The 26,766-nt window shown below is 51.7% G+C and overlaps 12 protein-coding genes across 12 annotated transcripts; 9 read left to right on the top strand and 3 right to left on the bottom strand.

Annotated features, from left to right (window-relative positions):
- Window positions 1-326: 326 nt before the first annotated feature.
- COCCADRAFT_88010 (uncharacterized protein) lies at window positions 327-3,661 on the top strand (the record flags this gene model as incomplete). Its single annotated transcript, XM_007710955.1, has 2 exons — window positions 327-654; window positions 768-3,661. The coding sequence occupies 2 exons, from the start codon at window positions 327-329 to the stop codon at window positions 3,659-3,661; spliced, it is 3,222 nt and encodes a 1,073-aa protein (XP_007709145.1).
- A 708-nt stretch (window positions 3,662-4,369) lies between these two features.
- Window positions 4,370-7,861, top strand: COCCADRAFT_23649 (uncharacterized protein; the record flags this gene model as incomplete). Its single annotated transcript, XM_007710924.1, has 1 exon — window positions 4,370-7,861. One exon carries the CDS (start codon window positions 4,370-4,372, stop codon window positions 7,859-7,861), a length of 3,492 nt encoding a protein of 1,163 aa, XP_007709114.1.
- Window positions 7,862-8,757: 896 nt separating this feature from the next.
- On the top strand, window positions 8,758-9,337 carry COCCADRAFT_23648 (uncharacterized protein; the record flags this gene model as incomplete). Its single annotated transcript, XM_007710923.1, has 3 exons — window positions 8,758-8,929; window positions 9,009-9,245; window positions 9,309-9,337. The coding sequence occupies 3 exons, from the start codon at window positions 8,758-8,760 to the stop codon at window positions 9,335-9,337; spliced, it is 438 nt and encodes a 145-aa protein (XP_007709113.1).
- Window positions 9,338-10,945: 1,608 nt separating this feature from the next.
- On the bottom strand, window positions 10,946-11,509 carry COCCADRAFT_2358 (uncharacterized protein; the record flags this gene model as incomplete). The annotated part of the gene is made up of 1 exon (XM_007710901.1): window positions 10,946-11,509. One exon carries the CDS (start codon window positions 11,507-11,509, stop codon window positions 10,946-10,948), a length of 564 nt encoding a protein of 187 aa, XP_007709091.1.
- Window positions 11,510-12,960: 1,451 nt separating this feature from the next.
- Window positions 12,961-13,604, top strand: COCCADRAFT_87989 (uncharacterized protein; the record flags this gene model as incomplete). Its single annotated transcript, XM_007710954.1, has 2 exons — window positions 12,961-13,014; window positions 13,107-13,604. The coding sequence occupies 2 exons, from the start codon at window positions 12,961-12,963 to the stop codon at window positions 13,602-13,604; spliced, it is 552 nt and encodes a 183-aa protein (XP_007709144.1).
- A 389-nt stretch (window positions 13,605-13,993) lies between these two features.
- COCCADRAFT_2356 (uncharacterized protein) lies at window positions 13,994-14,591 on the top strand (the record flags this gene model as incomplete). The annotated part of the gene is made up of 2 exons (XM_007710900.1): window positions 13,994-14,324; window positions 14,383-14,591. The coding sequence occupies 2 exons, from the start codon at window positions 13,994-13,996 to the stop codon at window positions 14,589-14,591; spliced, it is 540 nt and encodes a 179-aa protein (XP_007709090.1).
- A 911-nt stretch (window positions 14,592-15,502) lies between these two features.
- On the top strand, window positions 15,503-16,606 carry COCCADRAFT_2355 (uncharacterized protein; the record flags this gene model as incomplete). The annotated part of the gene is made up of 2 exons (XM_007710899.1): window positions 15,503-15,842; window positions 15,957-16,606. The coding sequence occupies 2 exons, from the start codon at window positions 15,503-15,505 to the stop codon at window positions 16,604-16,606; spliced, it is 990 nt and encodes a 329-aa protein (XP_007709089.1).
- Window positions 16,607-16,881: 275 nt separating this feature from the next.
- Window positions 16,882-18,104, bottom strand: COCCADRAFT_23644 (uncharacterized protein; the record flags this gene model as incomplete). Its single annotated transcript, XM_007710922.1, has 2 exons — window positions 16,882-17,856; window positions 17,910-18,104. The coding sequence occupies 2 exons, from the start codon at window positions 18,102-18,104 to the stop codon at window positions 16,882-16,884; spliced, it is 1,170 nt and encodes a 389-aa protein (XP_007709112.1).
- Window positions 18,105-18,853: 749 nt separating this feature from the next.
- On the top strand, window positions 18,854-19,787 carry COCCADRAFT_34049 (uncharacterized protein; the record flags this gene model as incomplete). Its single annotated transcript, XM_007710932.1, has 3 exons — window positions 18,854-18,877; window positions 18,939-19,200; window positions 19,258-19,787. The coding sequence occupies 3 exons, from the start codon at window positions 18,854-18,856 to the stop codon at window positions 19,785-19,787; spliced, it is 816 nt and encodes a 271-aa protein (XP_007709122.1).
- A 1,408-nt stretch (window positions 19,788-21,195) lies between these two features.
- COCCADRAFT_2352 (uncharacterized protein) lies at window positions 21,196-23,354 on the top strand (the record flags this gene model as incomplete). The annotated part of the gene is made up of 2 exons (XM_007710898.1): window positions 21,196-22,151; window positions 22,205-23,354. The coding sequence occupies 2 exons, from the start codon at window positions 21,196-21,198 to the stop codon at window positions 23,352-23,354; spliced, it is 2,106 nt and encodes a 701-aa protein (XP_007709088.1).
- A 308-nt stretch (window positions 23,355-23,662) lies between these two features.
- COCCADRAFT_87957 (uncharacterized protein) lies at window positions 23,663-24,254 on the top strand (the record flags this gene model as incomplete). Its single annotated transcript, XM_007710953.1, has 2 exons — window positions 23,663-23,786; window positions 23,875-24,254. Coding segments are annotated over 2 exons (504 nt in total), but the record flags the coding sequence as incomplete, so codon positions are not given.
- Window positions 24,255-24,658: 404 nt separating this feature from the next.
- On the bottom strand, window positions 24,659-25,999 carry COCCADRAFT_23640 (uncharacterized protein; the record flags this gene model as incomplete). The annotated part of the gene is made up of 1 exon (XM_007710921.1): window positions 24,659-25,999. The coding sequence occupies one exon, from the start codon at window positions 25,997-25,999 to the stop codon at window positions 24,659-24,661; it is 1,341 nt and encodes a 446-aa protein (XP_007709111.1).
- Between the last annotated feature and the right edge of the window lie 767 nt (window positions 26,000-26,766).

The raw sequence follows: 26,766 nt of genomic DNA, 5'->3' as shown, positions 1-26,766 counted from the left end.
CACACACACTTGCCACACCACCACCACTACCACTACCCTTGATTAGTACCTGAATCTACTCGACACCCCTCTTGTTCATTTCTCCACAACTCCCTCCCAAGAAATACCCCCTCGATTTTCTCGTGCATCTGCATTCCACGCAGCGTGATTTCCAAAAACAGCATGCTCGCCCACCACCCAGCGTCTCTTGACTAACATCAACATCCATTGTTTGCCAACAACCCGACACGCGAGTCGTCCCGCCACCGGCCCGCCCAACCACGCGCACATCCTGCTAAAGCCCGCGACACACGACCTTGGCCCCGATTTCCCTTTCCCCGCTGGCTATGACGGCGCAAATCCTCCACATGCATCCTGCGCACGCGTCGGATTTGGGAAAGATCCAGACGCATTTTGGAGACAAAATGGACAGCGCTGTCGGTGCTGCCAGCGAGCCCCCGACCCCCGCCTCGCCTGACAGCGGCGAAGCCCGCGGCCGTCGACGCGACAGGGACGACGATGGCGACACGGGCGATGGCGAGGGCGACGGCCATGGCTCCTCGAGAAAGAGGCGGCGCAGCAGAAAGGGCCTCGACAAGAAGTTTGAGTGCCCCCACGAGGGCTGTGGCAAGAGTTACTCCCGCGCAGAGCATTTGTACCGCCACCAACTGAACCGTGAGTTGCATCATTTATCATCATGTCCTGGCAGAGCTGCAACCGGCAGCACATTTGATTGTCCATGGAAACATAATTACTTGGAGTAGCCATGATGCTAATGCTGTGCGCAGACAACCCAAAGCAAATATACCACTGCGATTTCCCCGACTGCCATCGCTCCTTTGTGCGACAAGACCTCTGCGCGCGCCACAAGGAAAGACACACGGCCCGGGGTTCCCAATTGCTGCGCAAAGACACTTTCAACATGCATAACCTAAACCCCATCGTGACTGCTGCATTGGGAGGAAAGAGCGCACCGCCTCCCAAAGCGCTGAGCATGAAGAGCCAAGGACCACATGGCCTGCAATCTCCAGCTTCTGCATCTTCCAACGGAGGACCCGGCGCGCAAATGTCTCCGCCAAACTTCCAGTCGCCAACCCCAACCACAGCAACGCATAGCAGGCAAGACTCGCTGCAAAGAACGGGGAGCGATGATGCCTACCGAGGGAGCTCGGAGGCCAAGCCTTATGATATGCAGGCTCAGAATTCAGGGAACTTTGCACCCCCACCCCGTCCGGCCGCATTGGGTAATTACGGGGGAGGCCGGACGCCTCTCCACAACTCCCCACATGTGGGTAATGGCAGCTTCACACGGCCCGAGCTACGCGCGCAGACGTCAAACGTGAGTTCATACAGCTCAACGTCACCCTACAGTTCAACCGTCACTCCATCGCCATATACCCCCTCGGGCTCGTCGACCAGCTATCAAAACAGCGCAAGTGCGTATCAATCAGTACAAAATTTCCCAGCGTTCTCCTCCTTACCACCACCAGAATACCCACAATCCACTGGCACCCCTGCGTCTCGAGAACATGAAAACCAATACTACAATGGCTCGTCCGCACAGACTCCCGTCAATGGCGTCGATTCTTCAGCTCAGATGGACAACCGCATGCAGGGTGTATCGGACGCCATGATGGACCAGAACCCTGCATACTCCATACCAATGTTTGGTAGCGCTGGATACAGTCGATCACCATTCGCCATGGCAGACGACTTTGCTGCATGGCTGTTCAACGACAACCAGTTTAACCCAAGAGGTGGATCGCCCATGGACTATCCTGGCGGAGTCAGCTCTACAGGGGGTGCATCAAGTCAAATTGGTCTTCAAGCTCCGTACTTCAACTATGATCCCTCGGTGGCTGGCTATCTGAACAACCCTGCACCGCCTTCCCACCCCATGGCTGTTCACAGCATCTTGGACACCACCCTTCCAGAATCAGCCCTGTCAGAAGAGAAGCGCAAAGACCTCATTGACTTGATTCATCTCCGTTTCAACGAGACTGACCATGCACCGGTCAAGAAGCAAAAAGAGGAAATTATGGATGGCGACAAGGACGATAGCCGTCACGTCCTGAGTCTTCACATGATGCAGACGTACATTAGCTCGTACTGGGTTCACTTCCACCCGCAGCTGCCGATACTGCACAAGCCAACCTTTAACGCGAGTACTTGCCCAGACCTCTTGCTGCTCGCTATCATGTGTCTCGGAGCATCTTGTCTGGAGAAGACGTACGGCCGGGAAACGACACAAGCGTGTGCTGAGCTGGCCAACTTCTTTGCCTGGCACTTGCGCTGGGAGATGTTTATGGATGCCGATTTCCGCCCACCCGCCAAACTTTGGATCTTCCAGGGGCTGCTCCTACTCGAGAGCTTTGAAAAGATGTACTCGACACGCCCACTGCACGAAAGAGCGCATATCCACCATGCGACGACATTGACGCTGATGAGGCGAGGAAGCTCGTTGATTGGCCGTTCGGCCATGGACTCACCTCCCAGCGTCAAGGACGGCAAAAGCAACGGAATTGCAAACACGCCAGACGAATGGTGGAACCACTGGATCACCAATGAGGCTACTCGGAGAGCTGCCTTTGCGGCCTTCGTCATGGACAGCATCCACGCCACCATGTTTGGTCACAGCGCTGTTATGGTCGCTCACGAGATGCGTCTTCCTTTGCCCTGTGACGAAGCCTTGTGGTCTGCGACGAGCAGTTCCGAAGTGGGTCGGGTTGAGCAGACTCTAACATCAAACGGGATCAAGCCGATGTCGTTCCTTGATGGCCTTAAGAAGACACTCAATGGACAGTCGGTCCGCACAAACTCGTTTGGGCGCACCATCCTCATGGCCGGCCTGCTGAGTGTATCATGGCACATGAATCAGCGAGATTTGCAGGTCAGCTCTCTTGGTGTGACGACAGCGTTGGGTGGGCGCGATAAATGGCGAGGTTCCCTCACTCGGGCGTTCGATTTCTGGAAGCAGGACTTTGACAACTCACTCAACCGATCGGACGAGTCGTCTTCCTCCAACTCACACAACCATTCTCGGGGTATCGACGACGATATTGTCTTCGAGTCACGCACTGTCCTCCACCACCTGGCGCACATGGCTATGCACGTGGATATTGTCGATTGCCAAATTTACGCTGGAGCACCCAGACTGCTCGGCAGGTCGATAACGCCACAAGACTACAATGGCGCTCAACGCCGGATGAAGGATGTATGGGCCCCCACCGCCCGAGCCCGGGACGCCACCTTTTACGCTCTGCGCTTCCTGTCTAGCGTCATGGTTGCTGGGGATCATAGTCTGAATCCCAGCACCCCAGCAACTGCTGGCATCTCTTACTCTGCACGCGACGATTACCTCCTCAATCGACCATGGGTGCTGTACTTTGCCACATTGATTGTGTGGTCGTACGGATTCGCACTCGACGGGCCAGTCAAGGAACCTTATCAGCTCCCTACTTACGACGACAAGGTCAGAGACATGGTCTTGTATCTCAACCGTGTTGGTGGAGTCAGGTCGCCCGAGGACTTGAGCAAGGTCACCAACCGCAATGCCTGTCTGGGATTGCTCATCATCATGAGGGACATGTTCAAGAAGACAAGATGGGAGTTGCTGCACGAGGCAAGCAACTTGCTGAACAAGTGCATTGAGATGCTCATTCCAGGTGCAACCGTGGTATAAACACATGGATGGATGATGATATTATTCTTTTGCTTCTCAAGACCGCAACATTGGATCTGACCAGCAAATCTAGGGGGTCAGGTATTATGTTTATCACGAGGTTATGGTATGCCATGTATATGCTATTTAAGGTCTGTCTTTTCTGCTGTATTTGCATTCTAGCGAAGGAGTGTTGTTTTATATGGTCTTTTTAATCTTCATTTTTAAGGCAGCACATGGCTATTTGGAGGATGGAATGTGGGAGGGATACTGCTGAGCTACTTGCTTTATACCCCGGACTGGTGTGTGCTCATGCGGCATGAGAATAAATCTTTGCTTTCGACTATATGAGGAGTATTTGAATCTGGACTCTGTTTGAATTAAAGTGACATGATGAATAGAATGCATATACTAACTCATGTAATTACTGTGTTTGCCATTTTTTTGAAAGTGTATGGGGTTAGTCACTGGAGTCTCTGCACGTGAGAGCGCGGCAGCGCGTCGGACAGGGCTTTCGCGTCGTTAAATGTACGTCGCCACAGCCACTAGGACTGTAAAAGTACAATATCCAACACATCTCGTACCATCTACAAACAAGCAAGTAAATGCTTGAGAAGAATCCTTCGTGAGCATAGCAAAAGCACTGTCCTTGCGCCATTGCGTCATCGATTCTTGAGCGTAGTTGTGATCAGTGCTGTTGGCTAACCAGAACACAACAATGCGACGACTATGCCTCGAATGAAGGCTGCCACTGTTTTGGACCAGAGAGTAAGGAGGGGGAAACGGAAAAACTGCGAAGACGACGAGGCCCAGGCCACGACTACGACGAGCGTCCCTACAAAGACACACGACGGAGGGAAGAAGCCGCGGCGAGCCCCAAAGAAAGCTGGTGCTGATAAACCGCCCCTCGTGCGCCATGGATCGTCCACGCTTGTCGAAACCTCGATACCATGGCCGGAGCACTTTACAAAGCTTGCTCAAGTACATCGCGCGGTAAACCTAGTATATACTTTTCTATGCACGCGCAAACATCTAGCGACGACGCTGGACAATCTCAAGAGCACGGTCGAGGGCAACATACAACGCGAGCTGTTGATTGAGGATGTGGCTCAAATCACGGCATTGATCCCAAAGGCGATCAACTTTGCGTACGTGGACGAGGCAATGCTGCAGATCAATTTGATGGGCTCGGAAGACAATATGCACGGGAGGCGCACAACCGACTTCGCCATACTCGGGCCTGAGCCAGAAAAGGGCGAACATAAGGAGGTGTTGCTCTTTGAGTTCATCGATGGCGATCTGAGGCGTCAGGTTCAGCATAAGAAGACCGGGGAGCCTACCAACGCCACGACGAAGCTGCGCCATGAAGAACTCAAGATGCCGGTGTTTAGCCAGAAGCAGATGATGAATCTGATTGAGAAGAGGAATGCCAAGTTTACGTCGGCAGTCAATGCCTTCTTGAATCAATGCGCTGAGGATGGCGTCGATGCTGTAGAAAAGATCAAGGAAGTATCTCAGGCTTTCATTCCGATGCCGTCTGAGAGTAGGGCGTCGACCCCGGGTCCAGAGAGGTCACTGTTACCGTCTTCGATACCTGCCGAACGCAAGTCTATTCCAGATATTCTCAACGAGATTAAGACTCTCGAATGGTACACCGGCCAAATCGTGCCAGACGGTCATCGAGTTTTCGATCCGCAGGAACCTGTGCACGGAGACCTCAACTTCGCCATGTCACAAAACCTCGTCAACGCCCTCTACAACACGAGGAATATCACTCAGCTATACGCACACCAGGCAGAGGCTATCAATAATCTCTACGATGGGCACAATGTGATTGTTTCTACCTCGACAAGCTCTGGAAAATCGTTGATTTACCAAATACCCGTTCTACATCAGCTGGAGCAGGAGCCGGATACCAGGGCTATGTACATCTTCCCTACCAAGGCACTAGCTCAGGATCAGAGGAAGAGCATGAAGGAGCTTCTGCGGTTCATGCCTGGGTTTGAAGACGTTCTGGTTGAGACTTTTGATGGCGACACGCCGATGGGTGATCGAAATTACATCCGCGATGAGGCGCGCATCATCTTCACGAACCCTGACATGCTGCACATTACTATACTACCGCAAGAGGATTCCTGGCGCACTTTTTTGCAGAACCTGCGGTTTGTGGTTGTTGACGAACTGCATGTGTACAATGGACTATTCGGAGCACATATGGCTTTCATCATGCGGCGCCTACGAAGGGTATGTGCGGCAGTGGGAAACCGTCATGTCAAGTTTATTTCTTGCTCGGCTACGGTTGCAAATCCCGAGGAACACATGAAGACCATCTTTGGGGTTGAGCAAGTCAAACTGACAGACTTTGATGGTTCGCCGTCTGGTCGCAAGGAGTTTCTTTGCTGGAACACGCCGTTCAAGGACCCTGGCGATCCCACGTCTGGACGTGGTGATTGCATGGCTGAGACTGCAAAGCTGTTTTGTCAACTTATGCTCAGAGGTGTACGGACTATTGCGTTTTGTCGCATACGAAAACAATGCGAGGCGCTGATGGTGGCTGTCAAGACGGAGTTGACGAACTTGGAACGACCAGAGGTCATCCCGCGTGTCATGTCGTATCGAGGTGGATACACGCCGCAAGACAGACGAGAGATTGAGCGAGAAATGTTTGATGGCAAACTCTGTGGTGTCGTGGCTACTAGTGCACTTGAACTCGGTGTGGATATTGGATCTTTGGACGCTGTCATCACAGTCGGCTTTCCCTACACCATTGCCAATCTCCGACAACAGAGTGGACGTGCTGGCCGAAGGAACAAGGATTCTTTGTCTGTTCTGGTTGGAGATTCCTTCCCTACGGATCAGTACTACATGTCGAACCCAGATGAGATCTTCACAAAGCCAAATTGCGCGCTTCAGGTGGATCTGGAGAACATGCTTGTCGTCGAGGGCCATATTCAGTGTGCTGCTTATGAAATGCCAATCAATGTGGAGACTGATGCGGAATATTTTGGCTCTCTGCTTTCCAAGATTGCTCGCGAGCGTATGCGTCGCGACAAGGATGGCTTTTACCACGTTAATGAGCGGTTCCTCCCACAGCCGTCTCGTACGGTGGCTATCCGGGATACAGAAGAAGATCATTTTGCTATCATCGACACTACAAACGGCAAGAACACTGTGCTTGAAGAGCTCGAAGCCAGTCGTGCCTTTTTCACGCTCTACGACGGCGGCATTTTCTTGCACCAGGGCAACACTTATCTGGTCAAGGAATTCTCCCAGGAGCGGATGCTGGCAAAGGTCGAGTACGTCAAGGTGGACTGGACGACTCAGCAGCGTGACTACACGGACATTGATCCTGTCGAGACAGAAGCCATCCGCCGCATTCCAGGCTCACGGTCAAAAGCCTTTTACGGCCCGATCAAGATCAAGCAGGTTGTGTACGGCTTCTTCAAGATCGACAAGCGCCGGCGGATATTAGACGCGGTGCAAGTCGACAACCCGCCCATTATCCTCTTCAGCAAGGGCATGTGGCTTGACGTGCCGAAGTCCGCTATGGATATTCTAAAGTCCCGGCGGCTCAACATTGCAGCTGGCATCCATGCTGCTGAGCACGCGGTCCTATGTCTAATGCCGAACTTTGTCATTTCCATGCCGGGCGACGTCCGGACGGAATGCAAAGTGCCCGAGAAGGAGTTTCTGCAAAAGGAATCGACGAGGAAGCGGCCGGCTCGGCTGACTTTTTACGACGCGAAGGGGGGCGCGAGTGGCTCTGGGATTAGCACAAAGGCTTTTGAGTTTATTGATACGTTGCTGCAGCAAGCGTGTCAGAGACTAACGAGTTGTCACTGTTTGCAAGGATGCAACGAGTGCTGTAATGACGATGCGTGCAAGCAGGCGAATCAGGTCATGTCAAAGGCTGGTGCTATGGTCATCATCATGTGTTTGTTGGGCAAGGAAAAACAAATTGATATCGACAGCTTGCCATGGGGCGAGGAAGACGTTGAACAGGGCTTTGACACGGTGGTCGAGGCTGTGGGTGTGAGGATGGCTGAAGGCAAGGTTAGGGATGGTGGCACGCTGCCTGGGGAGGAAGACGATGAGAAGATGGTAAGAGCAAAACTGGTGGACGGAGTATGGATCAAGGAGGAGGAAGAGGAAGAGGACCACTTTAGTAGGAGTATACACATGTATCGGGGTGAGAGGACGTTTATTGGAGTGCATAGATAGAGGGTTTGTATGGCACACAGCCGCGATGTACAACCAATGACGAATACAATGTAAACATCAACATGCCACAGCGCCTAACAAAGCCATGTTGTCAGCGATGTAGCGCTTATACTTGGTTGACAGCCAGTGATGTGTAGCCGCGGATAGTCGTACACCGCTGGTTGCTGAGACGACGACGCTTCCGCCCTTGGCAGACATTATTTTGCGCTCGTCGCACCATACGGTCCAGGCTCAGGCTACATCAACAGGCGCCCCTTCAACACCAACTCGAAAGCCTCACACCGCCCTATCCACTCCAGATTTCGGACTTCCTTTCTGAACACCTGCCGAGCACCTTTGCACCACCCACACTCCCTCCAAACAAACTACATCTTCACAATGGTATGTAACTGACATTTTGTATCTGGTGTATCCCTGGAAAAGAGACGGTGGCATGTACACTGGCACACGAGGCCTGCCCCGCACCCGCACCGCCGCCCCCGTCTGTACCCCTTTGCACCCCGCAAGGGCGAGCAAACCCGCCGTGCAAATGGCGTGTTGGACGCCAAGCAGTGAGTGCCGGAGATAGAACGACGCTGCCCGTTCAAACGGACCACAGCAGGTGCAGCAAGGGCGAAAACAAGGCGACGAGAGACGAGCAAACGATTACTTTTTTGCCTCACCTGGCTACACCAAAACGCCTCCCCGCGGCTTAAACATTACAAACACACACGCAACAAACTCCGACTCCGACCACCGAACTCGTTGCCTTGTTTGCCTTTGCCACACACACACACACACACAACAAACATCCGTCTCTCTCCGTCTTCGGCACTCCAACCACCGTTCTCTTTTCACACGTACCCGAAAAAGACCGACGCCGACTAGAGATTTTGTCGCGGAAAGTGTAAAGAACAATGGATAACAGTAACCAGGCCTCCACCAACTACCGCGAAGCCTTCCAGCTCTTCGACAAGCGCGGCAACGGCCGTGTCGACCGCGGCGCGCTGGGCGACTTGCTTCGTGCCTGCGGCCAGAACCCTACTTTGGCCGAGATTGCCGATTTGGAGCGTGGTCTCGGAGCTGACTGTATGTTCTCTATTTACCCTTTCCTTTCACCCACCTTCACCTAGTCTTGCATGGTTATATCCGGCTAACTCGATAACAGTCGACTTCGACACCTTCTCCAAGATCCTCAACCGCCCCGGCGGCTTCCGCGAGCCCTTTGACATTGAAGAATACATCCGCGGGTTCCAGGTGTTCGACAAGGATCGCAGCGGGTTCGTCGGCAAGGGTCAGATCAAGTACATCCTGACGAACTTGGGTGAGAAGATGAGCGAGGAGGAGGTGGATGAGTTGTTCAAGAGCACGATTGACGCGAGTAATAATGAGGTGGACTACAGGGGTAAGTTTTTGTTCTATCCTACCTTTTGAAGGATGTGTAGAAGGCTAACGTGTGCATGATCAGAATTTGTCAAGACGATTGCGGAGAACTAAGATGCCCCAAGTCGAGTTGAGTCGATGCCGATATCGAAATCTTTTTTTTGCGGAAGTTTCCCGCAGTAAGATGAGATGGCGGACGGACTACTTATTTTTTCTGTGAACGCGAGCAATGTCTGAAACGGATCATGGCTTTTTTTTCTCCTTTTCCTTTGGTTTTTTATGGCACGATGGGAGGCGTTGGAAGACACATGAACGTTACTACTTGACATATTACGACCATGAATGGGTGTGTAGTATCATATGCTTCTTCTTCTTCTTCTTTCTTCATTGTTTTGATATCAGCACTTTGATAAGGGGGTTGTGTGGAAATGGAGAATGAAATTTATCACTCAAGTTTATCTTTTTTTTTTCGTTTTCTTCACGGAGTGCATGTGTGATGTGATATTTGTGGCCAATGTGACTACTTACACTAAAAAAAAACTCTTGCAATTTCACCCAAAAAAAAAGCCAAGGAAATCAGTACTTAAAAAAAAATGATGATTCAAAACATATGCTAAATGAAGATTTTAAGGTTTAATCTCGGTATTCGGGTTTATCACGCCCAAGTGAACGAAACGTTTATCCAAATCTTCAGTTGTTGTGCATATTTAGAGAGTTTTTTTTGTGGTTGGTTGGATGTGCTTATTAAGATGGACTATGGAAGAGGAGGGAGAGATGAATGAGTTCTCTCCCGCGGTATGCAGGAAAGTGCACGTGAAATGTACGGGTGCGGGTGGAAGTCACGTTTGGGGGGGGGGGGGGTGAATAAAGTTTGTGAAATGGGGTCATTTGGTAATTTTTAGATTTCCAGTCTTTTCATGTAGAATGAGGGGGGCAAGGGAAGAATTAGAGTTTTGAGATATGTATTCATCAAAGGGACAAGGAACAAGGGATGAGATCTGGAGGTCCCCGCACCGCACGTAGCGGTGGGGTGTATATCATGTACCTGAATTTGCTAGACTACTTAGTGTATATCTAATCTGGGGTATCTGTCGCAAAGCGTCCGCAACGCTTCGCTTGGTACATGTGTGTGTGTGTATCTCCCGACTGGTCTGTCTGTAGAAAGAGGAGAGAGAAAAGAAAACCGCTACCGTATCCCGTATCGTGACAAGAAGAAAAAAAGAAAACGAAAAGATGACGAGGACATGACAAGAGGAAAGGGATAATTCTTTCATGGCTATAGAGATAAGAGAACAAGTCATGACGAGATGAGAAAAAGGGAGGAAAAAAGAAAAAAAAGAGGCGAGAAGAAAGGGAACGCCTGTTTGCCCGTGCGCCAGCCAGGATGCGGAGTTGGTTGAGATAGCTTTAGGTAGAATGGGGTGTGGGCGGGCGGAAAGCGGGGGAAAGTCCGATTGCGGAACTCCCCCTAACAACCCCTTACCCCATTGCGCACCGTAAGCGTGGGGAGGGAGGGAGGCAGGAAGGAAGGAATGAAGGAGGCTGAGTTTCTCTTTTTTTTGTTCCTTTTCGTTGCTATGCACACCATGTATATAATGTGTGACCGTGTTTTCGCTTCTGCATACAACAGCAAGCGAGATAACACCCTCCCCAAAGCGGCAAGCTGAGAATAGATCGATAGATGGAGCAGAAAGAAGTCGGCGTCGATGATCCTTGTCAGCCTCAGACCTTTACTTCGGTGACGTTGACGGTGCTGCCCATGGGATTTGACGAAGATGCAGCAGAGGCGGAAGCCATCTTGTTCGCAACCATGTCGCTAGTCTTGACGAAGCCACCCGGGAGCAAGAAGACATAATCTTCTCGCCTTCCGGTGCGATCGACGGAGAATTGCTGCCAGTCGAGCTGGTAGCCGACGACGAGGTCGCAGCGGCCGCAGCGCTGGAGATAGCGCTTTTCGAAGCCTGAGTCGCTGGTGATGATCTCGGCTTGGCGCTCTTGGCGGGTGGACAGCAGGAGGCCGTAGTGGTCGTGCGTAGTGGCGGAGTTATCCGCAGAGTTCTTGCGTGCTGCGGCGGGGGCTGGGGGAGGTAGAGGCATGATGTGTGCGGCGTCGTGGCTGTGGCGCCGTGTGGGCAGTGAGGGTAGAGGTGTGGTTGTGGCGAGGAGGAGATGGCTGCACAGACAGTGGTAGGTGTAGACTGTGTTTGAGGCCTGGAGGGAGATTTTCTCATCTGGGCTGGGAGAAGGCATGGCAAAGTATGCGCGGGAAGTGGTAGCGATATCCATTGCTGTAGTTGTAGTTGTGTGGTTGTGTGTAGTGTGTGGTGGGTGGTGAGTGTGTGATATATAGTAAGTCTGCTCGGGGTCCGATCAACGGGATCCGTAGAGTAGTAGTGTGGTGGGACGCCTGTGTGTATGGGGGCGAGCGTTTATGGATGCGAGTCAAGTCGAGTCCAATGACAGTGACTTGAATAAACAGTGTAGAGTATGTGGTGATGACCAGCCAGAGAGTAATCGGAGGTCCGACCACGGTTCTTATACTCTGCGCTTAGTAGTCGTTGTGTGTGTGTGAAAGCGGACCCTGATCCTAGTCTTTTCGCTGAGGCTTACGAGACAAGGGCAGGGAGTGGAACTGTGGGGATGCTCGAGTGCACGGGCGGGCAGGTTGATCGACGGCGGACACGACTTGAGGGTGCCAAGTCAATCAAAGAACGGAGTGGGATAGTCCGTGCAGGCGAGGCGGGCGGACGAGGTCGAGTGGGATGGGCAGCGTTGGTGTGTGATGATTTGTTTGGGAGGCCGCGTCGAGCGTGAATGGTCGGAGCTCGGTGCTTCAGCCAAGGTCGCTGATGAGACCCTTTTGGGCGCGTCCTGGGGTGGAGCACGACAGATGGCGTCTGGCAACTAGAGGGCGGCGACGAGTCACAGGCTCCACTTGCGCAACGGGTGGTGATAAGAGCAGAGCAGTAGTCGTGGTCCAAAGAGGCTTGGTTGGTTGGGGTGGTGCAAAAAAAAAACGGGCGGGTACATTGAGCAGGACATGGATTTATAGCATAGCAACGGCAAGCTGTCGTGAGCCAGGCGTGCATCGCACAGCGCGGCGTGGGCAATAGCGGCGGGCGTCGGCGGCGGCGTCATTACGAGTGAGCTGGTGTGGACAAAAAAAAAGACCGGATGGCGGGCAGGCCAAATGCGACAATGTCTCCCCACGGGTGTTTGTTGGCGTGGAATTGGCTGTGCGAATGGAGTTGCAGCAGACCACCACGCGCTGGCCGTGTCTGGCTCCCGGCAGCGCCGCTTGTGCTCGTGCCCCTGCCAATGTGCTGCTGCTGTTGCTGCTGCTGCTGCTCCTCCTCCCATGGCCATGTGATGGTGAGAAGGCGACTAGGGGCGAAGTATGCTTTGCTTTGCTTTGCTCTGGCTCTGCTCGCCTCACCTCGCCTCCCTCCACGTGTGCCCACCATGGCCGTCTGCACATGTCCCTATCGCGGTGGATAGCCAGGCTATGCTATTGCTATTACACCACTATTGCAGTACGGACCGACATGGGCCAAGGCCTGGGAAACTTCCGTCCGTTTCACGACGCTGACGCGCGCCGCCCGGCCGTGTTCCGAGCTTGATACCGTCGCTGTCTTGGGGCGGGCCTGCTTGGTCTTGGGTGCACATGCTTGCGACGCTTCGCTTCCGTGTCGACACTATCCAGACCGACCGACCGACAGACAGTCGCCAGAGTCGCAATGCCGCTGACCAGCCAGCTCATCACCTTTGGCTCCTTTGTCGTCACCACCCAGGTCCGCCTGCCCGCCTGTCCTCTGCCTCGTTCTGTTGAGCGGTGCAACTTGGCCATGAGCCAGCCAGTCAGACCACTGACCGGATCCCCTAGGTCTTCCACCTAACCCGTCTGTCCTTTGCCATAGTCAATCTCAAGCCCCTCCTGCCCGGTCATGTCCTCGTCTCGCCCCGTCGCGTCGTGCCCCGCTTCAACGACCTGTCTGCTGCAGAGGTCCATGACCTGTTTCTTGCAGTCCAGCGCGTTTCGCGCATGGTAGAGCGTGTTTTCGCCGCCTCGTCGCTTAACATTGCCATCCAAGATGGTGTTGATGCAGGCCAGAGCGTCCCTCATGTCCACGTCCACATCATCCCCCGCAACAAGGCCGACCTCGACCACAAGGGCGGCACCGATGCCATCTACGCCATGCTCGACAGCGACGACGCCAACCTAAGCAAGCAGCTCGAGCAAAAGGCCCGCTTCCCCGCCGTCGACAACGACAGCCGCAAGCCCAGGTCCGACGACGAAATGCAAAAAGAGGCCGAGTGGCTGGCCCAGGAAATGGCAAAGGATGAGCCTCCTTCTTCTGATGCTGCTCCTCCTGCTGTCTGAGCCACTCACTGCCTCCGACACTGCCGCTTCTATCTTTACCTACTAGAAATCAAATACCATCATGTTTGCTGCAACACTGTCGTTTTTGCAAAACGCCCGGGTCCACTGCTGCCTGGAATCGTGACCCATGGTTGGCCATTCTTGCACCCTCACCCCACTTGCCCATCCAGTTCAAAACCACGAGCTGTAAAATCCCCCCGAGCTGCATCCTTCCCTACTGGACCTCGCAAACACTTCTGACGTGCAACATGCCGGGAACCACCATGCCTTTAAGCGCTCCTTGCGTGACGTGCATCTTGTCTTTATCCATATCACAGTCGCGAGCAGCACTTTGGGAGTAGTTGCATCTCGCGTAGAGAAACTCCGAGCTGCCTGAGGAGCCAGGGTCCATGTTTGTTCTAGGCATATCTACGCAAGCCGCGCACGATCAAACACCACAGTCCCCAATAGGCTTTGGTTTTCTCCCTCTGCCAGCAGAACTGCGATACCGAATCTATTCGCTAGTGTTGCCAATCAATCTAACCATTGAACTCAAGGCTATCTGGCAAAAGGGCAAGCCTCTGTTTGTCGCCTATGACCTGGGACTGCATGCAGAGGATGCAGTCCCAATTGGTGGAACGACTTCCTGTTTGGATACACGCATCCGTCCCCCGTACCACCTCGCTGTCGAAACGCAATTATTCCGAGTAAGCAAGCTTGTCTCAAACGAGTCCCGGTGTAGTAAGTAGTACTAAAAGTCCCGGCAACGCACGTACCCTGCCCAGCTAAACAGTTACAGCCGTCCTCTATGGCATGAACACGTACAAATTCACCATCCATGGAAGAGCCATATGGCCCAAGTCGCTGAGGAGCCCATACATTTTTGGATCTCTTGGCCACCCTCTCCGACTTGCACTGCTACGCGACTTGCGTCGCATCCACATCGACCTTGTTGCTGACGTTGACAGCCACTGGGCAGTCAAGCGCCAACGAGCACGCCTAGAATAGTGCCTGGTCGACATGCTCAAGGAGCATGCTGACGACCAAAACCAAGGGTCCCTGTTGCAGCATCTCAGGCTCGACTTGCGCCTCGCCCGCGTCTCTGACCCCAGGCTTCTTCCACCTTCTCAGTCGACCGGATACTTGTATTTGCAATTTCTTCGGGCTCCGAATGCAGCTTTGTATACAAGGCAAAGGCGGCCAAGTGCAACAGACTGGCTGGCCACAATTTCAAGTGAAGCGCAGCCGGGGTAGGGGTAAGTTGGATAGTCGCAAGACGACGACGCACTGGGTCACATTGGGCAAATGGCATCAGCCTATGCTGAATTGGAGAGAGTTTGCTGAGCGCAATAATATTGCCCTTCCAGACGATATCGACAGGTTCTGGGCTGTAGAGTAGGACTGGGCAGATGGCTGCAGGCAGGCGCCCCCCCGCATAGTGGCCCTGAATGACATGTGACAGAGAGCCAGGATAGGCCCTTGCCAGAGCAATAGCATATCCGCCGTGTTTGAAAGAGCCGCATCTTGACTTACAATCACTGCTACATGTGCACCGTGACCATGACTCTGACTCTGACTCTGTCGACATGTCTACCGTCACACTCGTGCGGCCGTCGCCGTTGTAGCTTATTGACGACAGCCTCCGCCCCACGTTCGCTAAATGATTGGCTCCCGAGCATGACGCGAACATCCATGACATGCTCCGACCGACCGGACTCCCTATCGCGCCGCCGCACTTATCGCCATCTGTCCCCCAGACACATCCTCCCCATAGCTTGGTGATAGAAGCTTGGTTACTGTCTCCCTTGTTTCGTCATCTTCTACTCCCGGCTCTCCAGCTATCCGTCTCCTCTAGGCACTGTCCTCGCCTTTTGCTCCCCCGCCTCCCCCCTTTCAATCACACTATCAACGCCACCATAATGGCTATCGGCGATGTCCCCTCCAGCCCCCAGCAGGCTACGGTACCGCCTCAACCCATCGACATTGATGCCTGGACTGAGCAAGCAACCGTTGCCCTGGGCTCTGTAGCCATTTCCGTCCCTGGAGATGCGCCCCGGACTGCCTCGGTTACGCTTGCCATTCCGCTCGATGAGCACGATGCGCCCGCGGCTGCTGCACACCCTGTAGGTGCTTCAGCAGCCGCAAAAGAAGGCGGATACTATCGTCGCAAGGAGCCGCTTCGCCGCGACAGCATGAAGCGGCGCGAGGCCCTGCTAAAGGGAAAAGAGGGCTCCCGGCGCAGGCAGAGATGGGAGAATGGTACGTTTGCCCTTCTCTTAGATAGTCGCTTTGCGCATAGCAACTGTCCTCGCATAATACCTTACCCATGAAACATGCCCATAGATACAAAATAATTGATGAGTGACCCATCAGATCGTCTCCTATCCAACCCCCACGCCGAACCCCCTCTCCCAAGAGACTGGGAAGTCCACCCAACCCACACTCCCAAACACGTCCCCTACTACCTCGCCCCGCTCTGGGACCAAGGTCTAAACCGCCAATCCACCGACCGCCGCTCCGCCGCCCTCGCCCAAAAAGCGTCCCAGAAAACTGTCGCTACAAACCCTTCTGCCCCCGGTATCGTACCAAAGGAACTCCGCGACAAACTCAAGCGCTCCCGCGGCGCAAAGGGCTTGTTGATGGACCTCGAGAGCCAAGTCAGAGGCTTCGTCGCTGAGTGGCACGAAAAGGAGCGCGAGGCCGCCCACTTGGGTGTCCCTACTGATCCCGACAGCGAGGACGACGAAATTGTTTTTGTCGGCAGAAATGGGCATATGAATGATCTTTCCTCTCCTTCCTCTTCCTCAGTGCTCCCCGCCAAGAAGGAGCTTATGCTTTTTGATACTCCCGAAGAGGATGTAGGTGGCTGTTTTGGACGCTGGCTCGTGCATCACATTGGCGTCTACTATGGCTTGAGGACTTGGAGTGTTACGGTGGGGGATCCCGCGAGGAGGGAAGCGTATATTGGGGTTAACAAGGGGGTTGAGGGCGCGTTGCCTAGGCCCTTGTATGGCTTGGTGTAGGTGTAGGTGTGCATCGAGGTTGTGTGTATATATGGATGAGTAGGTACGCCATGTTGGGGCAACGTTACGCATATTCCACTCTTTCATTCGGGCCAAGACTACACAGTAAAGTATCATAAAGACTTGGAAAACCATCATACACATGTTCAATTTTCCTCATACCACATATCCCAAACCACGTTAGTCGTAAAAAAAAAGGGATGGGGAATAAACGTAATTATCCAAACTCGTGCCTTGTATACCTCAAACCCCAATTTCTCTCTCTTTATTCCTACTTAAAACGATGCAAAAGCCAACTCATACGCGAGCGCAAGCGTCATCCTCGCATGCTGGAGCATATGATCAAAGCTAAGATACTCAATCCTATCCTCAGTCGTATGGATTTTATTATCACTATACTTGAAATCCGACTCGATTACAAATGCAGAGGGGTAGCCTGCCTTTGATGCACTGGCGTGATCCGAGCATGCATAGCCGCATTTCGTTAGGACGTACGGGATACCGCAGTACGTGGTAATGATTTTCTTGATAAAGTCGGTCAAGCCGGGGTCCACAAAGTCCGTGATGACGCCTACGGACTCGGGTTCGCCTGCGTCGAGCGTCTTTTGCACGTAGCCGGTCATGTCTTGCTGCAGCATGGCTTTTACGTTGCGGTCTGCGTGCTCATAGGATTGGAAGATTGCTTGGGAGCCTAGCAGGCCGCCTTCCTCGGCAGAGTACCAGTGGAATTCTATCGTGTTTTCTGCTTCTCCCGCTAGGATCTCAGGGGATTGCAGGAGCACGCGGAGGGCCTCGAGGATGGTGACGGTGCCGCTGCCATCATCGTCGGCGCCCGGTGCAGCGAGGAAGGCGGGGAAGTACAGGTTTATGCTGTCTTGGTGCGCGCCGATGACGATCGTCTTATCGCTTTTTCCCGGAATTGTGGCGATGATGGAGGATTGGCCCCAGGGGTGGGGGAACGGTTTTACGGTTGCGTTGATGGCGCTGGCGTCGACGAGGGTTTTGTTGACTTGGCTTAGCAGCCAGGCTGAGCTTTCGGCCCCGTAGTGCGACTTGTAGTAGCGCGTGTGGAACGAGGTGAAGGTTTCCAGGTGGGCACGCATGTTTTCCTTTTTCAGCTCCTTGAGGAGCGGGTCGATGGCCTTTTGGTGGATGGGCTTCTCGGGGAACTTGACGCTCTCGGCAGAGACCTTGCGGTTCAGCGTGCCGAGCTCTTTGTTGTGCGTGATGTCGAAGAAGTTGATGTTTTGCTACAGTATAGTTAGTACCCAGTGCTTATCCAGTATCGTTTGAGATGACCTACTTTGCGCAACTCCCACTTTTCGTTCTCAGTCACCCAGCGCGTCTCGCCGGGTGAGAGCTCGATGAGATACTCATCTGGCTCGGCGATAGTGACCTGCTGCTGGTCCTGGAGCACAGCTTGATGATCTTGAGGCGATGAAACAGCTGCCGCGAGGGCAGCAGTGTAGAACGGTAGTAATAGCGTTGTTGACTTCATGGTTGTTGTGTATATGCTTTCGAAGGACGGTGAAGATTGTATGTTGTAAGGCGACTGGTTGACGCGGTGATACGGAGATAACGGCCAAGCCGCCCCAATGACGCGCCATCAGCTGTTTGGCGCTAGTGCAAGTCTAGCAGGAGGTCGCCGGTGTAGATTCTGGGGAAACTCAAGTTGAGCAGATGTCTTGTTCATCACATTGCATCTACACAATGAACCATACGGGTTCTTTCATGTCTATCTATGTATACCCCCTCTTGTGTCCATGACCATGTTCTGGTGATTGCATGGTTGAACTAGTAAAAGTGGTCCTTGTCAATACACGAGAGTCGGGCGTTCAGCCTCACAACTACTACTCAGGGTAATAACATGTACGGTCGAATATCATACCCACAATGTTATCCTTGATAGGTATGGTACTATGTTATACGTACATACAAAGTTTCGCTAACCGTCTACAACCCATGTCCGAATGTCGTCATCATACCACTTGTCAGATTAGGCCCCCAGACACCTTCATCTATTCATTCCCAAAACCTGTCAACTTATGCGTGTGATCTATTCCATTTATTGTATCCAAATAGAGATAGCTCTGATCCTCGCTTTTTTGTAAAGCTTAAATCTGGCCCCGAGGTCACATTCATCTGGGCATAGAAAGGACATCTCCCTCTACCACAGGGAAGCATCAAATCACGAAGATCAGTAAACTACTACATACTACTACATACTGCTACTAGTCTGAAACCACCATGGCGGAATCTTCTATTGTCCTTGTTAGTAGTGTTATTGATACGCAACAAAGCAACATATGCTAATCCTTGGCTGCACTTGAAGATTACCGGCGGAAACACCGGCATTGGTTACGAGACCGTCAAAGCATTGTATGCTTCGTCGAAACCCTACAAAGTCCTGATGGGCAGTCGCTCTCTGGAAAAAGCCAGTGATGCAATCTCTAAGCTCAAAGCCGAGGTTCCCGAATCAAAATCTGAAGTCGAGGCAGTTCAACTCGATATCGAGGACGACGCATCGATTGAGAAAGCGTTCGAGGAGGTCAAGAGCAAGTATGGTCGTGTTGACACTCTAGTAAACAATGCAGGTATGTCATGTCTTGGCCGAGTGTGATAGAACTAGACTCGTTTACTCGGATGGACAGGTGCATCCTTTGACAACGACTTGCGCAAAGATTCCAGTCCCAAAAGTATCCGCGCGGTCTGGGACAAAGCCTACTCGCTCAATGTCACCTCGACTCAAGTCATGACCTATACCTTTGCCCCTCTCCTGATTGCTTCGTCTGACCCCAGGTTACTCTTTGTAACCTCCGGTCTATCCTCCTTGGAAACCTGCTCTGGTGGTTTCGACTCCAAGCTTGTCGGTGCAGGCAAAGCAAAAGGCTGGCCCAAGCCTCTAAACCCAACTCCAACAGCCTATAGATCCAGTAAAACGGCGTTGAACATGCTAATGCTGAGCTGGGCGATGATGCTTCAAGCAGATGGCGCAAAGGTGTTCGGTATCAGCCCGGGATTCTTGGCTACGGGGCTGGGAGGAGTGGGGCCTGATTTCTTGAAGAATTATGGTGCAGGGGATCCAAGCATTGGTGGCGAACTCATCAGGGATGTTGTCGAGGGGAAGCGAGACGAGCATTCTGGCAAGGTTATCAACAAAGATGGTGTGCAGCCTTGGTAGATGTGCTGTATCAGGTCATGAGTGAGGTTGGGGTGATAATTATCCCTCGGAGCATAAGACCCAACCCGGTTCAATATCACACTGCATACATTCGCTCAGTCTGTAACAACGTGTAGAATGTGGCACTGCTTGTATCTGTACTCTCCATGCATTTCTTTGGCTCATCTGGTCTTCTTGGTATGCGAATGACTTATTATCTAGTAAGCACTTGTGCTGCATAATGCGGTCATGTCAAACACCCTAAATCTAGACCCATTGTGTGCTACGTGGGGGTAGCCGCATTCGCCTCGTCCCGCTTGTTCAAGTTGAAATCGGTAATCTCTAGCTAAAGCTCGCTTGATAATATAGAGGCGAAATCTGCAGGGAAAACGCTCTGGATCGTCGAGATATACATGTTATGCAGAAGTTATTCTAGCCCTCTCTGTCTCCGTAATCACATCCACATCCACAGTGACACCGACAGGCCTTGTAGATCTTCTCACATTCATCGGTACATCAGCTGCAATTGAGATGTGTTGCATAACAAGAGATAAGGGGGGAACTAGAAAGAAATAAGTGGAAAACGGTTCCCGTTGCCATGACCCACAGCGGAACAACTACCTTATTCTCGAAAATTGAATGGCGCCATGGGTTAGCCGTTAGTAGTGGAGCAAGACTAGTAAGCCGTTTGGATAATTCAGCCCTGTATTGGATCAACACTCGAATTATTTCCAACCTACAAAGCCTCTACCTTCCAATTTAGGTGATTTGTACCCATGTTGCCTAGATTCGCGTACAATTCAAGGGTCTGGGCTACAAAGTACCTGGGGGATAGACAGGCCTTGTTGCAAGACGCACCATCGGGGCCGTAAGCTCACGATTCGCATACATGTAGGAAGAATCAACATAACAGGTCCTGCTAATACTTAGATGAAGGATTTTTGTAAACTGAATTTGCGCCCTTTTCAAATTAAGTCTGAAGTTCAAAGTTCCGAGTTTTGCGGCTCGTTGAAATTTGGCCCCCACCCAGCCATCTTAACCGGGCATCTGGCCCCCAAAACACGGCAGGCAGATGGGCAACTTGCAGTAGTACTACACAGCATTGACATTAGTTCCCTGTCAGCCAAGTACCTATCAGGCTTCACACATAACTGTACAATGTATGGTGAGCTCTGTGGACTAGGCTCCGGCCCCTGCCTCAGCTTTGTACGATACCGAGGCGCATAACTTTGCACCAATGAGAGGATCCCCAAGAAGTAGGATTGGGAAAGTGCTTATTAGGATTACATCGAGCCGGGGAGTACGATATCGTCCCATGTTCCGGCGGTTACAAAAGCGACCGTTGGCAGACTTTATTCCAGTCTAACAAAATAAATACAGCGGATTCCCAAAAGCTGGCTCATACATTGAGACGAGGTCTCCTTCCGCCATGTCATCAGAAGACAAGTCGATCTATCTTGGACTCTGGACCAACTGGTCTCACGGGTCGGTAATAGGTCTAACCTACACAACCACACTAGACAATGGTGGCTTGTTCATCGCTTTTCTGGCCCTTTTCGTCGCGTTTACCGGTACATGTTTCTGGAGCATCATATCCTTCACCGTCCACCAAATCTTGAGTCGACCCTCTCCGCAGAATGCCATCTACCACCAGCAACAAGCTATTCTTCGCAGCTCCGACACCAGCTCTGCCGCACTATGGAGGTTGATAAGACTGTCATGGGCTTGGCGTAAGATTTCGTGCGCCGCCTCCTTGAAAGCAACGTCAGTACCGCTAGTTGCGAGTCTACTTACCTTTACTGCATTTACTGCAGCTGGTATCTTCTCTTCGCGTGTTGCCTCATCTAGAGGCAGTGAAGTGTTAGTTATTGGGAACAACTGCGCTACTGTGAACGGTTCCCTCATAACAAAGGATAATATTGCTATGACTCAATACTACATCGCCAGCCGAGTCAGATCGAGCCTCAATTACAAGGCAAACTGCTATTCAGGGTCAGATTCGACAGAGCTCTGCCGTACGTTCGTTCGAAACAGCCTTTCCGTCACAGTCACGCGTAGCGATTCTTGTCCTTTTGCAGGAAAAGATGCCATTTGCCGCAAAGAGAACGGGGCCATTCGCATCGACTCTGGATATTTGAACAGCCACCACGATCTAGGCATCAACGCACCGCCTTCATCTCGATTTCTCTACCGCACTGTCAATGAGTGTGCCCCTATACGCGGCGCGGGCTACGCACGGTTTAACACCACAAGTGTGCCAAAAACTATGCAACTTCTATATGGGAGCAATCAAAGAGTATGTCCAAATACAGAGAATTGTACTATGACATTTGGTTATGGAGTGCGAGTGGGCAGTACCGTATCACGCAACCAATATACAGTCACGTGCGTGCTCCTCTCCCATTATATATGTTTCAATCACTGACCTCATATGATAGGGCCGCAACTAGATGGCAGGTCACCGAAGAACTATCGTACCTTAATGAATGGGAGCCAATACCTGAGCTTGAGGTGCCCAACGCAGATATCAGTGCCCTTTTCTTGGAAATTAACGATGTTTTCTTCTCCAGTCCGGTGGCTGATCCTTGGTACAACGCACAAGCAGGACCTCGAAGCGGATCTACAGGCTTGGGAAACACGACTTTCTACTATAGCGACCAGATGGTGAGGACTCTTGGGTGCGCTCAGCAATATCAATTTTGCAATCCGTCGCTTCCCAAAAATATCAGCTGTACACCACTGATGGGGATATTTGAAGCTTCTAGACTGGCTGAAACAACACTTTTCACAGACCCAAAGACTAGGAACACCTTCCATTGGTCCTCGCTGGCGATCATGAATATGGCAAATGGTTTTAATGAGCTCATCACCATATTGCGAGGTGGAGCCCTTCTCGCAAGCGACACCCTCTCTGGAGTTGGACAATTTGCTCTACCTGACAACCAGTGGGAGCTTGAACTAGAGCACTGGTTCAAAACTACCCTTGCCGATCTTCAACGAGCAGTGCTCGACCAGGCCACCGGACCAGCAGACAAAACGGCGGCTTCTTTTCATTCTGGACCTACAACCGCAGAGGCACGCGCTGTCTGTCAAAACCAGAAGATCTTATCCGACTCCTACACTTCTTTCAACGTACTCGGTATAATTCTCATCTTCTCTATTGGTGGTCTCATCGTTCTCATCTCGGCTATTCTACCATCAGCGACTGCGCACTTACAGAAAAAGCGAAACCCCTTCGCCAACCTGGAATGGGTCTCAAACGACACACTGCAGCTTCAACGACTAGCACATGAAGCTGTGGGTGCAGGAGAGTGGAAGGGCGCATGCGACGATTATCCACGTACGCGAAAGAACGATCTCTTGGCCGTCCTCGATGTAGCCGACCGAAAGCACCCCGTGCTCAGAGTAGCACCGAGGGCAGCCGACACCATGGAGACAGTAGTCGAAGAACAACACTACGGCGTGCAGAAAGAGGACGATAGCATGAGGACACGAACATATGACTCGGCACAGACTTCTCTCCTCAACGTTGAGATTCCGCGCACGTCTTTGCAGCTTTCACGGCGGTTTACAGACGATGTATGTTAGTATGTAGTAGTCCGGCTTGGGTAGACTAGTCCAGACACTTTCACCAGATGGGGAAATACAATACGAGCAAAACTCCGAGTCGTAACGAAATAATAAAAAATGTATATTAGAGCAATAACAACGCCGTACTAGTCGCAAAGCACGCCAATCGCGCTAGATAATTACGTGACATGTGCCTCGGCTGATGCGATCTACTATTCCGATAAGCCATACTTGCATACATAAACATACATACTACATTTACCCTTTACCTTCCCTTACACACCCCATACTTTACAAACCTCAAGTACAAATAAATTCATTCCCAAATACCAACAACACGAGGACAACAACACGCCGCAGACATGGAAGCAGCGTTAAAACTCTTCTTCTCATCCCCACGCTTCGCCGTCGCAGGTGCATCATCTGATCCACACAAGTACGGCCATAAAAGTATGCTCCACATTCACATCTCCTCCTCTCTATAGTCTTTCCTCAAGCGTATGTGGTTACATAATCCCCTAACCACCCCCACCCTCAGTATTCGCATGGTACCTCCGCCACTCCCTCCCCGCCGTCCCCCTCAACCCGCGCTCTCCCACCGTGAACATCCTAAACAAAGACCACACCACCGTCGCCTCCCCAACCGCGCTTATCGACCCCCCTGCATCTGACTACTCGCTTTCCGTCATCACCCCGCCGAGCGTCACCAAGAAGTTGCTCAAAGAAGCGAAAGAGGCGGGGATTCCCGCTGTGTGGTTGCAGCCGGGCAGCTTCGATGATGAGGTTTTGGAGTATGCGAGGAGTAATTTTAAGGCGGCAATTGCGGGAGAGGGGGGCTGGGGGAGCGAGGGCTGGTGTGTGCTTGTGGATGGGGAAGAGGGGATGAGACTTGCGGGAAGGGAGGGGTCGAGGCTTTGAGGGGTGTGTGATTAATTGGGTTAGGAAGGGGGGTTTTGTGGGTATAGGTAGATGGTTAAATGAATTTCAAAGTATGTTGGGAAATTTGATGGCGGAGGGAGGCTTTGGTCATCTGATGTTGTGATTTGCATGAACGTGCGGAATGTTGGTTCGATTGCGATATGAGTTGAAGCCGCTTTGATCTGGAGAAGAGAAGAAAAAGTACGAGTTATCGTTATTCAGAGCGGGATTCAGAATCACAATTCCTCAAGTCATCTCTACTTTTTCAACAGCATATGGATGTCAACATTGTGAGAAAACGCACGCGGTATAGTATTGCATCAAGAATTGTTCAAAATGAAATATACATTCAATCATAACTCATCGCTATCTAGGCCAAAAGATCTTCAAACAGGCAAATTTTTTTACAAGTCCTTGGCAACGGCTTCCAAAGACTCCTTGAAAATGTTACATGCGTCCGTCAATTCTGCCTCAGTGATAGTGAGAGGCGGGATGAACCTCAGCACATCGAATACCGAAGTGCTGAGAAGAAGCATATTACGCTTCACACACTCCTGAACGACCTTTGGCGCTATCTGTGGCTGACTTTGCGCGTGTGTTGATGCAGTATTCGAAGACTCGGATTGGAGAGCTGGGTTCGCAAACTGTACACCAACCATGAGACCCGAGCCGCGGATGTCCTCAATTAATTTTCCTGCCTTTGTTCCAGATGCCTTCAAGTCATGGAGGAAGGAGAATATCTGTTTCGAACGCGCGGCAACGTTGTCCATGATCTTCTCCTCTTGGAACACTTTGATGGTTGCTGTTGCCGCAGCACATGCGACGGCGTTACCAGCATATGTTCCACCCATTGATCCAGGCTTTTGAAGATCCATCAGCTTCTTACTGCTTGCAATTCCGGACAATGGGAAACCGTTGGCGATACCCTTGGCGAAGATGAGGATGTCTGGTCGGACTCCAGAATCTTGTACGAACCACATGTTTCCTGTGCGGCCCATACCAGACTGAACTTCATCGGCAATGAGGAGGATGCCGTGTTCGTCGCAAATCTGCCTTAGGCCGTGCATGAATTCTGGGGGCGCAGGAACGTAACCGCCCTCTCCCAGCACAGGCTCTAGGATGATAGCAGCAGTGTCCGAGGGCGAGGTTTGCTGCTGTAGGGTGAGCCTCATTTGTAGCAGTGCTTGCTTAACGAGTTCTTCTTTTGGTGTATCTGCAGAGAGGCCAAACTGGCTGTAGTATGGGAATGCTGAGGCAAACACGCCGCCCATCAATGGTCCATGACCCTCGCCGTAGATGGTTTTGGAGCGTGTCATTGAGGCAGTAGCGTTTGTTCGGCCATGGTACGATCCTTGCATGACAATGATGTTAGGCTTCTTGGTTGCAGCGCGGGCCAGCTTGACAGCTGCTTCAACTGCCTCAGCTCCAGAGTTCCAGAGAAAGACGGTATCGAGAGACTGATGCGGAAGGATTGGAATCAGCTCCTTGATGAGTGCAATTTGTGCAGCGCTGAATCCAATGTTGACTTGTGCGTGGGTGATTTTGTTGCACTGTGCAGCTGCAGCCGCGCTGACTTTGGGATGACAATGACCGAGGTTTACAACGCCAATGCCGGCTGTCATATCGAGGAGCTTGACACCCTTGTCTGTAGTGATGTATGTGCCTTTTCCATCTTCGAAAACGTGCTTAGTGAGACGGCCAATGCCTCTCGCAATGTGCTGCTCTCCAAAAGCCGCTGTGTCCATATCGGAGGATGTTGGGCGTGTTGTAGAAAATAAGCGGAGAGGTGTTCGAATAGGTTTCGCAACGACCGGTAGAAGATTGTGATGAGCTGACAAGCAAACTCTGGAAAGGACGGCGGCCTTCATTATGTAGTCTTGTGGAGAAACACTAATGAGTCTGCCTGGAATGAATGTTCTTGATAGAGGGGTCGGCTTGACACGGTTTGACGTAAGGTAAGCTAGGATCTTCTTCCGTACGTGTGGCGCTAGACGCCCTACACGCGCTCATGTGATCGCTTGAACTCTCCATATTCGTCAAAGCACTCGCAGAAGCTTCTTCACTAACTCGTTCAAGAATTTGCAGGAGGCCGTCTTGCCAACAACTCAAATATGTGTTCTTCATTCGTTTGATCAAAAGCTAAAGCATGGGTCGTGATGTACAGCGATAGATTTCGGTGTTACGTAACATAGAGCCGCCGCCGGAGTTTAAGGCGCACATGTGTATGTTGCAACACATGGCAACCTGATAGGCCGTCTTAGTCTTATCATATGCCCATATCTGTGAGTAGATGTATGAAACTTCAAAGGGGTAAATAGCAGGAGTTGGTAGTCTTTGCTTTGTCAAAAACTTCCCATAACGTACTCCACCAGTAAGCTGGCCACACCAGTAAGCTGGCCGCCCCACCAAACCTAACGCGACGCTCTGCGCAATTACTTTATAACAACATAATAATATTAGATAGAATTAAGATATATTATTCTTTAGAGAGTTCTACATGAAGTCCGAGTAT

This window comes from Bipolaris zeicola, assembly GCF_000523435.1.
Source record: "Bipolaris zeicola 26-R-13 unplaced genomic scaffold scaffold_23, whole genome shotgun sequence".
NCBI classification, from domain to species: Eukaryota; Fungi; Ascomycota; class Dothideomycetes; order Pleosporales; family Pleosporaceae; genus Bipolaris; species Bipolaris zeicola.
The sequence above is the reverse complement of the archived record's forward strand: the minus strand, read 5'-3'. Positions and strand labels throughout refer to the sequence as shown.